Source organism: Falco biarmicus, chromosome 6, assembly GCF_023638135.1.
Source record: "Falco biarmicus isolate bFalBia1 chromosome 6, bFalBia1.pri, whole genome shotgun sequence".
NCBI classification, from domain to species: Eukaryota; Metazoa; Chordata; class Aves; order Falconiformes; family Falconidae; genus Falco; species Falco biarmicus.
The window spans coordinates 83,147,101-83,159,507 of NC_079293.1; the positions used below are offsets into that span (position 1 = coordinate 83,147,101).

Below are 12,407 nucleotides of genomic sequence, written 5' to 3' on the forward strand. Positions count from 1 at the left end.
AAAAAAAAAAAAAAAAAAAAAATCTTTTGAGCATGAAACATTTACTGAATTAATGAATAGCCAAACTAATTTCTACCCCTGCATTCCTGTTCTGGACCAAGCCTTTACCAGAATCATATTTAATTTACATTAGTTTTTTCAGTCCTGCAATTACTTCTCGAATATGGAGAACTGGAACTCAGATTTTTACAGCCTAATGCCAGAAAAGGCACTTAGATCATTTGGTCTGACTATGTGTTCATCAAAGACCAGTACATATTTCTGTTATGTCAGCCTTGCACTGATTCCAATAACCTATATATGACATTTTAACACCTGAAAAGGCATCTAGTCACAAGTATTGTGTCTTAAGGCGGTGAAGTATCTGCTCTTCATGGTTAGCTCTTCTAGAGTTTAGTTATCCCTGCCTTAAATAATTGTGCTTTTCTGTAATTTATTTGAAACTAATTCTCAGCTGTTGTGATGTTTTTCTCTGCTATTCTCCGCTGTGCTCAGTGAGTTTCGGAATGCAGACCTGGTGGAAAGTAGTTTCCTTGCAAGTCATTCCAACTGCTGCTGTTTCTCCGCAGTGTTTCCTATAGAATTCTCTATTTGTGAGGGGCTGGTAGGATTTCTCCATGTCACTCCCCTGTCTTTGCTCGTGGAACTATTATTACAGCAACTGAGCTAAGGGCATCCTGTCTTGAAAGGGTGTAGAGAAGCAGCAAAAGCATCTGAAAACGTTTCTTTTTTTCCCCCAACTATACCGCTGCCTGCCCTATGAAGAAAGGCAGATTGCACAAGACCCTCTGTCCTACAATTTGCAGATTATGTGCCAGTATCAGGAAGTCATTTTCCATACGTAAAGTGTCGGAAGTTTTACTTTGGATTTTCCCTTGGGGGGGGGTGTGTGTATGAAAATATATCTGCAGAAGAATTATTGAGATTTTACTTTTACTATTTTTGCTGACTTTAAAAGCATATGCCATATTCATCATCACCTTGAAAATATAGTGCTTTTAGTTAATTTCTTGATGTATACAGAAGTTGGACAGCATAGTTAAAAAGTTAGCGCTCTGTTCTTAATATGCATTATGGTTTGTCTCATTTTTCAAAACATGTCTAGAGATATTTTCATGCAACTTTCATGCTTTTCCATGCATTTTCTGTTGTAAATGTTAGTAGATTTCAGAAACAGAGATTTTCTTTTTCCCTGTTCTATAGGTTATTTCCCTTGGGGGCAGGTGTGCTTGTGTAAATGTAATTTGTTATAAGAGAGAATGATCCTTTAGAATTCATACAAAACTTATTAAAGGAAAAACCAATATATTACTGAATATACATGCCTCAAAATATGTGCTTCAAGCATTCATTAGTCAAGTATACTAGGTTTCATATTAGATACTAATGGTTGTTTTTCAATTTGCACTTCTACTGTGAGGAATAAAATTTAATTTTCTTGGGTTTGACTGTTTATATGGGTATCAGTAGTTATTTTCACTTACATTAAATGTAATTTAATTGTATTATTTATAATTCAAATAGCTTTGTAGATGCAATTTTATTCTATTCACTATATTGCAAGCTTTAAATCAGATCTTAGATGTTATAGGTGAGGTACTTGTTTATTATTGTGTTTGTTCTTGATTGTTGTGTTTTCTTTCTCTTATTTATTTTTTTTTTTTTTAGGCTGCTGTGAAAACCTTTATGATTTTCACAAGTTTTCCTAAATGTCTCGTTTACTTCCATAGGTTGTGTAGCACGAACAGTAAATTCTCCCAACCAACATCTGTTAAGAACTGACGATGTTATTAGCTGCTGTTTGGACCTGAGTGCCCCCAGCATCTCTTTCCGGATAAATGGTCAGCCAGTTCAAGGAATGTTTGAAAATTTCAACATAGATGGCCTCTTCTTCCCAGTTGTCAGCTTCTCTGCAGGAATAAAGTTAGCATCCCATGAAGTTGTTGGGTTTTTTTCCTAGTCTGGGTTCTTTTGTTGTTTGGGTTTTTTTTTTTCTTTTTCTTTCTCTCCTGTACATGTGATTATGCTGAATATTTCCCTGGATGTCTTTGCTCTCATTTCCCTTTCTGACATCTGCTTCTTTGGCACAGTTCCAGTTCCTGGATCGCGAGCACTACAAAGGAGTCCTGAAGAGATAGTGCATCTGTTGTTTTTCAGCACACCAGTGTATTCAGGTGGTTTGAAGACAGACTTTAGAAATAGATTCTTTATAAATTTTTAGCTAACACATTGCTACACATTCACTCCAGGACAGCATTTTACCTATATGGGAATAAAGCCATCAGCCTTTGATATTGTATGTATGTGGTCTAAATCACTTGCTATGAGGTAGTAGCTATTATTTAAAGATGCATTATCTGCTCTTTCCTTAAGAAATGTTGGTGGTACAGTTTCTTTTCAGCTGGCTGAGTTAATATGAATTTAGTAATCTGTATTCTAGTTGCTGAACTGGTTTTTCTATAAAATTTCAAGTCACACTTGAGGTGCCAGACTTCTGCTTCCCTGTATTGAATAGTCTGAGACTATAATATTAAAAAAAAAATTGTGTGATGTTCCAGCAGGGGGACCAACTTTAGCAGTACTGGCAAAGGTAAAGGCTGAAAGCTGATTTCTGTTGGAGACAGAGCAGTGCTCTGTGAGGGATCATTCAAAGACTGTGGTGAATACCACAGAAGCTAAGAGATATCAGACAGTGGCCGTACCAGCCTCTCATTCCAGATGCAAAATGCACTTCTTAAGACTTTGCCTTGGATTATACAGGAGATACAATGTGGTAAAACTATAGACGTGCATGCTGTGAAATGCAAAGCTATAAACCTCTGTGCTTTATCTGTCATGAGAGGAATTTTTGACTGATATTTTTTGTATGCTGAGTGTGTTTTTGGAGAGTGTTCTGGTATAGCATTAACAAAAATGTAAGATACTCAGTAAACAGAAAAGACACAAAATTATTCTGTTGTAAGGCTAGTTTTTTAGGTGTTTTTTAATTCCTTCTGGATAGCGATGTTCTGGGAAGATTTTTTGGTATTATGTCATTGCTACTTCGTGGTCACCTCATTCACTGAATTTTTCAGTAACAAAACCCCATGACAAAGTCACCATTTTGTAATGAATAGACAAATGCTTTCCCCTGAGTTTCTACTAACATGGCAAGTATAAGTTTTAGGAAAAAAAATGTCCTGTTCTGTGCGAGAAAATAAAGAACCGTATTGCATGGAATTTCCAGGCTCATTTCTCGAATGAGAGAGAGTGGAGAACCCCTCAGTGGAGAGAGTTCAGAGGTGGTTAATTGATTACTTTGGGTTATAATCTCTGCCTTCTGAGACTTGAAAGGCTGCTGCTTACTTTATAGGTGTGCTAAGCGAACTGATTATTCTCTCTCTGTGTGGCTTCTCTTTTGATCTCATGATTTAGAATACTTTTATGGAAGTGGAAACTAACTAAAAGGAAGAATTGTTTACTTTTCCCCATGTTTTTTGCACCTGCTACTTCATAAACTCCAGCACTAGTTAGAGAAAGGTGAACTGTAAACAATGCGAAGAATCTGCAACATTGAATCTTCCACCAGCACACACACCCACCCCCCCTTTTTTTTTTTTTTTTTTTTTTTTTTTTTTTTAAAAGTAGCATTCAATAACTTTTAGGCTTACAAACTGATGAGGTTTGATACTAGAGGTGTCTCAGTTATCTAAAGTAACTTTGATGTTTACAGGGTACGTTTTTTGCTTGGAGGTCGCCATGGAGAGTTCAAGTTCCTTCCTCCCCCTGGGTACGCCCCTTGCTTTGAAGCTGTCTTACCAAAAGAGAAGCTGAAAGTGGAGCACAGCCGAGAGTACAAGCAGGATCGTAGCTATACAAGAGACCTGCTGGGTCCCACGATCTCTCTGTCACAAGCAGCTTTCACTCCAGTTCCTGTAGATACTAGCCAGGTATGGAATCTTAAAGATTGCATTTTCATTTTTAAACACACATATTATAGGCCTATGTTATTTCACATTTGATTGAATTAGCAGCTCATCTCAAACTTGTTTTTTCTTGAGATTTGGTTGGCACATTCTGTTGCAAGAAGCTGATAAATGGTGCATGAAGTCCTTACAGTGCTCACAAGATATTTCATATATTTCAGCTCACTAACACTATAGTAATGTTTTACCCTTAATATCAGAGTAGGCAAAAAACTTCGTGTTCTGTTACTAGACATTTTCATTGCTGTTTAATTACAATTTCTGAAGACTTTGCATTATGGTAAGACTTTTAGATCAGCTTCAGCGCTAATTATTTACTGGACTTGCAGGTTACTGAGAGTGGCATTTGATTCCCTGTAGGCAGTAAATTGCATGCATTGAAGTTTGGTTTGTTGGGTTCTTGGGTTTTTTTGTTTGCTTTTTTGTTTTACATAGTTGCAACGAGCAGTAATTCTTGGATACTAAAGAGCTCAGTCTCTGATCTCAGGAGATGAGTTCATTTTATACTTGCCCAGAGTCTGATGGTACATATTTTTGTACACTATGTGCTTAGGTTTTAACAAATTTAAGAACTCATTCCTGAAAAAAACACATAAACAAGTACAAACCTGCTAGTTTGTTGCCATTATGCACAAAATACAGAATTCTACATGTGTCATTTAATTATTGATCTGTAATACCAACAATTAGGGTAATGTTACCGTGATCTGCAGCACTGTATATTTCAAGTTTCTGGTTTTTGAGGTAAAGCACACTTCAGAAAGATTTCAGCTTTTGGAGACAGTGACATGCTGTTCTGATTTCACTTGTCACCTGTCATGATCATCTAATTTATTTTTTTTTTTTTTGTGGGGTTCACTTCTCGAACGTTTATATTTGTCTGAAGTGTTTTTCACAGCATTACCTTAGTTGTTGAGTTTTTTAGCATTCTTTAAGCTGAAAAATAGTATGGCTTTAAGTAGTTTCTAGCCAGATGCCAGGAATGTTTTCTGTGCCATTTGGAAGTGTTGGATTTAAAACTGTTTTCCCTTGACATTTAAACTCGAACTTGGAAGCGTGTAGGTTAAAGTATATCTGTTGATCTAAGAATTCTTGCTTACTTTAGTCAGTAAGAACTGAATTATAGTTTAGGTTTAGTTGAGACATCTGATTTGTACAAAGTTTGTCTGTTACGGAAGTTTGGTTGGTACTGTCAAGCAACTTACTTGTAATAGCCTCTTTCTTTCTTCTCTCTTTAGATTGTTTTGCCTCCACACCTGGAAAGGATTAGAGAAAAACTAGCAGAGAACATCCATGAACTTTGGGTTATGAATAAGATTGAACTTGGCTGGCAATATGGACCAGTATGTACCTTCCAACTTAATTTTCTATTACATAGTGTTACTCAGTACGTTGGGTTCAACATGCTAATAGGACCGCATTTCTTTTCCATCCTTCCAAAATTATTAAGTTTTTAGACACTTACCATCAGAAGCAGGTGGAGACCAGCAGTGCTCATGTATTTCTGAACCGAAATTCTGATATTAAAGCTGTTTGGTGCTGAAATTTTCAGCTAGTCTAACTGCCAGTGGAGCAGGCATGTAGTGGTTTTTTCACCTTGTCTGTTCTTGGGCAAGAAGTGTAGCTGCCCGATGGAGCAAGCCAATAAAAGCAGTTATTCTTGGTTCTCCTCACATGTACTGACCGGCATAACTCCTTCACGAGTCCCAAACATATTTTTCATTTTAAATAAGTATTGCTTATAGGAAATTCCATTAAACCTGTTTTTCTCCTTCATTCACTTCTTCAGGCTCATGTCTGTATTAGGTGCTCCACAAAGGTCTTTTCTTACCTCTTTCTTCCTTTTCAATGATTATGACAGAACAAAAAAAAATATCTGGCTTCTGAATTTGATACAAAATGCGGCCTATTTTATTGGTTAGTGGGTTTTGATTTTAAATCAATCATAAAAAAGTATACAAGCTAGTTACTTGGGTCCCAAATGATGGTGTTTATGAAGAACAATGGCTGTGAAGAGTATATAGAAACATACAGTAGATACTAGATGTAAATGTAAAAACATGTATGCATGTACAGAAACATATATGTATTCCATTTTTGTTACTAAAAAGATTTTGGTCTTCTAAGGAGTTCAGATTACAGATTTAATGCAACTGGGCACAGGGTTTGTATTTGGTGCAGCATACAACAGTATTTTAAAAGATCTGATTGACAGAGAAGATCTCTGGATTTTATTGTTGTTGCTTTCCTCACCAAATCAAACACAAACTCCCAGTTAAACTAATGCGTCAAAACATTTTAATTGTGGTATAATCATACCAGCAGTGAAGTAATCTACAGGAATTTTTAGCGTACCATTACATTTGGAATCTAATTGTACAGTGGAACACTATTTTAATGTAAACAATATATAGCATACATAGTTAAGTTAAGCAGCGATAAATGTAGTTATATTCAGAATGAAACCAGGTGCTAAATCTTTTAAGTTATTCAGCTTTTTTCTCTGGCTTTAGTGTTCTATGGCTAGATGTGCTCACTTTTCGAATGTGACAAAGTATATGCTGATAATCTTCTGGCGACTTACCTCTTTATTGTATTGGTTTCTTACAGATGATTCCATCAGTTTAAGCCAGTGTTGCTGTTTTTAGTTATCTGAACTGTTACTGAGTACTGAGGGAAGGCATGAACAGAAATTATCTGATTTACAGGCAAACATATGAGTCTTTTAATCTTAATTAATTGTGTCTTTTTAATGCAGGGCAAGATGCATTATATTTAGTACCTAGTAGTGTTTTTTCACCAAGTCAGAAAGCTTAAAGTCTAAAAGACAGAGAATCTGTAGATATGTCTTTTCAGATTATTAAAAAAAAATGTATCTGCTGTAGATTGCATTTTCTATTCCCTTTTACATACTGTTTCATTGCATTTTATATTCCCTCCTACATACCTGTTTAATCAGAATTTTGTGTAGTATCACCAGAATGATACCTGGTGTTGCATGCAATACTACTGCATTTTATACATGTGAAAAAGTAAAATAACAAGCTAATCTAGCAAAATTTAAGGATTTTTCCTAACTGGCTTCATTACAAATCTGAATATGAGTGGTATTTAGGTGTCCAACCTGAAATCATCAGATACATCTGCATATCTTTGTTTCTATTAAACATTGCTCTACATTTAAAGCCACAAAATTTAAGAATTGATAGGTATCGCAAGTTCTGCCACTTTCATAATGAGTTTGCAAGGCAGCAGATTTTTATATTGTGGTCAGAAAAAAAAATCGGGGGTGGGAAGGCTACCTACACAATATGTTGAATATATAATAGAAGTATTATGTATTATAGCTGCAGAGTGAAAAGTGTCAATAGGAGAAATTCAATGAGCATTGGAATTCTGAGGAAAACACCTGCTGTCCAAGATTTAAATTAGCTGTGCGAAAATCTAAAGTAGTCCGTATTGGAGACAATACTGAATCTTTATTAATGCAGATTACCAGAGGTCTTAGAGAGAACTCTGCAAATAAACATTTTTAGTGTCAGCTAAATAGTGTTTCTCATTTTAGCTGCTAACAATTTTGATCAAGTAGCTTTGCAGTTGAATTGCTTGCCTGTCCAAAGAACATTAATCCTATCGATGAATATAAACCTCCCCTGGAGATTGTAAATGTTTTCAATCCAAAACATAAACAAATGACTGCTGTTCCATTTGATAATTATAGCTGCTTAGATCAAAATGCATAAATATGTTACTCGGAAGTGTTACAGAGAAATGTGAGATATTTTTCATGAGATTAAACAAACTAGATTGAGTAGTAGTGTAAAGTTATTGTTATAGAAAAACACAGAACTTGCAAAAATAGAAGAAGAGAAATAAAAAATAATTTTCAGCTTTCAGTAGTCCATGTTCATACTCCTTCTGTGGCCACTCATTTATATTTAATGCTCAGGACTTGAAATGAGAGGAACTATAAATAGGTAACAGTTTGCAGATGGCTCTTTTTCCTTCCCCTGCTCTAACACTCAATGTTTATGTCCCGATATTATGGTTTTATATAAGTGTAATCTTAGATACTGTATATGGATTTATTGCCATGATGCTAGAGCTTTTTCATTTTAAGACATTTATGTTAAAATATCCAAAGGAAAGCTCTTATTTGATGCAAAATGCAGGGCAAGCAATGAGTTTAAATGTGATGGATTATTTTTCTGAAAGTCAGAAATTTCATTCCAGTTTATATGCTACTGACTTTCTTATGCTTTGGAAATGTCAAATCTGATTCTGTGTATGGACAACCGATCAAGCTGTTGAGAACAGATTATACCCAGTTCAATGGTACCACTTCACTGAGAAGTCCTGCCTTGATCTACTTTCAGATAAATCAATTTAAAAATTATCAGATATTCACCAAATGAATAAAATCAATTTGGAAAAAGTATAACAATTAGGCTTCTTAACATCAACTGTTAACAATCTATTTTCCAGCAGAACTATTTCCTTGATTAAAATTTGTCAATAATGTTATTTTTCACCAACTTTCACTTTGCATCTTTAAAGGCTGATATAAATGGTGAGCTTATGGTCCGTGAAAGATGGACACAAAAATGTTTTAGCATATGGATAAAAATGTAATCTCAACTGAGCAAATGTTAACACTTTCGTTGGGATCTTTCAGCTAATATCTGCAAACTAATTTTTTTTTATCAAGCCTTCTAGCAAGACATAATCTTGTAGTTTTTGTTGACTGAGCTCTGACACAATAAAGATACAAAGCTGAGAGCAATAGAACACTTAGTTATCCCAGACTCTCAGGTTGCTCTTCCTAGTTATGACCAGTATTAGACTAAAAATGTATGGAAATAATGTAGGCTAAAAATGTTTTTGATCATTTTTTTAAGTTTATAAAATGCAGGATTTTGTAAATTATAGTCTTTATGATTCTGCTGCTACTTCAGTAAAAGGAAATTGATGTTCCAGTTATTTGTGACTGCTGAACAGTTGTATTCTGCTTGTATGCTACTGGATACAACTCAGAAACAAACATTTTCTGAATTGAGAGATAGGGTAGATTTATCCTTTATATCATTACTTTTGTCAGCTGAGGACTTCAGTACTATTGATATCAACTTATTTATACAAACTGGTTGTACAATTTCTCAAACATGGTGCTGAAGATGAGTGTTATTTTGTGGGTTTAGGTCAAAATATAACATAGATTGCACTATTCTTGAAGTTTGCATATCTGTTGTGAACAGCTGTATAATGAAATGTACAGATTAGCATTTATTCCACTCAAGATCTGCAAATCTGAAGTATATTTGCAAATGCAAATTCTGCCTTACTTGAACAGAATGATCATGCTTTGAGAATACAGAATACATTCTCTTTTGAAGTGTTGTTCAGTTTGAGTAATTCTGACAGGATCAGCTTTAAGTACTTTGTGTTTTGGACTGTTTTACAATTTCTGGGGTTTAAGACAAACTTATTCCTTTACTGTCTTTTCAGGTTAGAGATGACAACAAAAGACAACACCCATGCTTAGTGGAGTTCTCAAAATTACCGGAACAGGAAAGAAATTATAACTTGCAAATGTCACTTGAAACACTGAAGTAAGTTGCTAGAACTTTTGAAGCTTATAGTAAGATTTTTCTAAGGAGCTGTATTTTTAGAATTATAATTTGACGTGTGTATTACAATTTGACGTGTAGGTGAGGGTAATAATATGAAAATAAGCGAGTGAGATACATTAATGAATGATGTATGTGACATTAAAAGTGGCTTTGATAGTCTTTTTAATATCTATGGAATTTTAGATTTATTGTGGTAATGTTGATTATAAAATGGCAACTCAGGCAGTTTTCATTTAGTTTGAAGGAAAGAAATAGATCTAAGCTTCAGGAAAAAAAAAAATCCTTGCTTCTTATTTGGTGTAATTCAAATCAGTTTAATTGCTTTTAATTCTCTTTATTGATAAAACACACTTTGACAATCAATAGATATTTTTTGAATGTAACTAACAATGATATGATGGCTCAGGACCCCTTGCCACTAATTCAGTGTCATCTGTGCATATTGCCACAAAACAGTAGTAGGCATTCCTCCTTTTGAGTGGTTAGATGTGAGAATGTCATGGAAGCTCTCCAGTAGTTCTAGTGCTAGAAAATTTCAGTGGGATTTTAATGGATTTGTTCAAGGTATCTAGTTATCTGGCTGACAAAGTTACAACTTCTCATCTCAGCTTTGTCTGTCAAGCAGGTGTGAGTTCTTACTTTTCTATTAGTGTAAATAATTCCTTCAATATGTAGCACTGCATGTAGACAACATGTTAAAATATTTCTCATACTGATAAATGCTGGTATATACGGTTCTCAAATCACTCCTATTTGCAATCCATTGAAATCTATTCTTTTTCTTTTTTTCCCCTTTCTTGTGAAAAATCAGTTGCTTTTTCCTGTTCAGAGCATTAACAAAGGATGCCTATCTGCTTGTGATATTACTTTTCTGGGACTATTTGTATTATATTATTAAAAAATCTACCATGTAAACTGATAGTACAATATAGTGTTTTATGTCCTCATAGTAGAAAGCTGGGTAGAACACTCCTGCTAGAATTTATCATACTGTCCTTCTCTGGTCAGCTTCTCTGCACTATTCACTGATCCACCGTTCCCACATTAAGTAAATTAGTCAATAAAAAGCATATTTATGACCCTAGAGTGTTAAATGGTTTCTGGAGGAATATTTTGGCATTATTTGGAGATAAAGCATTCAGAAGTAAATGGAAAGTAAATTCCTACTTGTCCTCATTTAGACATTAGAGTTTCAAGGAAGGCTTTTGAGAGCCACACAACAGTGTGCTAAGAATCCAGAATAGCTTCTTCCTTTCCATTTTATGAGACTGCAAAAGATGATGTCTTTAACTTTCCTTGCAGTTGGATCTTTTGCTAGAATAATCTATGGAATATGACTCAGGCATCATAAAAATCACACTTTCAGAATTAAATGCACACTCCTAATGTTTCACTAAATGGTAAACAAATTTAGTAGTCTTTACATGATTACTGGTTCAGGACCCAATGCTTTTATAATTGAACCTTGACAAAACAAAAAAGAATTTGGTTTTATAAACATATAAATTATGCATTATTTTTATTTTAGTAATTTTATTACTTACTCTAGAGAGGGCCTTTTTATTAAATGGATAGTATCCAAAACATAAAGCATTCAGTCTTTTTATGGATTTCATATTTTATATGCTTACTGAGCTCAGTCTTCATTACATTCTTGTGTTAGTCCTTGTTTTCTGAAGTATACAGTTCCAATGTTGCACTATCATGTATTTATGATGTAGGCATCCATTGTTCAGGGACTAGAACATGAGTATCTCGCTCGGTTCATTTCTGCACGCTTGTAAAGGTGGAAAAATTAGTGCACTAATCCATTCTAGATGATTCATACTGTCATGACTTGAATTGTAAGCTACTTTGACTATTTCTTTGCTAGATGTTTCTAGTCTACTAACCATCAACCTCAATGGGGGAGAATGGGGAAGAGAGAAAGAAAATCTTTTAAAACTTCCTCTAGTCAGCTATATGTGATAATTTCTACAATTTGCATCAAACTGTGTACTGTATGCTTGAAGTAGTTGCAAGACATCAAGAATTACTGTAGTTGTTTTTGGTTATGTTTTTGTTGGTTTGTTGCCAGTTTTGCTGCCAGCTCTACTAGATGAGAGAGGCAGAAAACAAGGAAGTTCTAATTATCTACTTGTTTCTTTTCAATATACTTGGTTCTCTGTATATTTTTCAGTATGATTGAATACTTTTATGAACTGTAAAAATGATACAGTATATGAAATGTCAAGATTCAGGAATGAGTTACCTCTGAAAATGTCATGAGATTAAAATATGCTTTGCTCATACTGTTTCTGCAGTTTGATCTTGTCTTTTTTTTTTTTTCATGCTTACTATTTTGTGACTGACTTTCCCATTTCTACCTATTTACTCAGTTGTGTGTGATAATTACATGTATCAATATTATGCTGAGGGCTGCATTCAGCCACTTCTAGTTTTCCTGTTTAGCTTTGAAGTGTTTTAGGGATCTTTCAGGTTCTACCAGTATGGTATGCCTTTTTGTCCTCCTCTGCCTCTCCGATTTAGAATTTGCTGTGTCTGGGTGGAGATAGTGTAGGGTTCAAATTCCTGTCTTATGTTACAAAAAAATCAGGGTTACCAAGAGTTAGCTCCTCTTGACTGCTTTCCACAGTTAGGTATCTTCTCTTACTTGTGCTGGTGATAGCTGCATAGGAATCATGTACAATTTATGTGATTGAAGTTTAGCTGCATGGAGTATTTTTAGCAGGCAGTGTTTTTTTCACAGGAGGTGGCTGCTGCCTCATATCTGATTTTACTGTCTAATTTTAAATCCGGTTCATAGATCATA

At 34.7% G+C, this 12,407-nt stretch overlaps 1 protein-coding gene across 4 annotated transcripts in view; it reads left to right on the forward strand.

Annotated features, from left to right (window-relative positions):
- The window catches only part of RYR2 (ryanodine receptor 2), a 434,578-nt gene that overhangs the window by 233,553 nt on the left and 188,618 nt on the right, over window positions 1-12,407 (forward strand). For all 4 annotated transcript variants that reach the window (XM_056344321.1, XM_056344323.1, XM_056344322.1 and 1 more), the window contains exons 19-22: window positions 1,731-1,923; window positions 3,713-3,929; window positions 5,204-5,308; window positions 9,471-9,574. In XM_056344321.1, coding sequence (XP_056200296.1) covers window positions 1,731-1,923; window positions 3,713-3,929; window positions 5,204-5,308; window positions 9,471-9,574 — 619 coding nt within the window. The remainder of the gene's footprint in view (window positions 1-1,730; window positions 1,924-3,712; window positions 3,930-5,203; window positions 5,309-9,470; window positions 9,575-12,407) is intronic.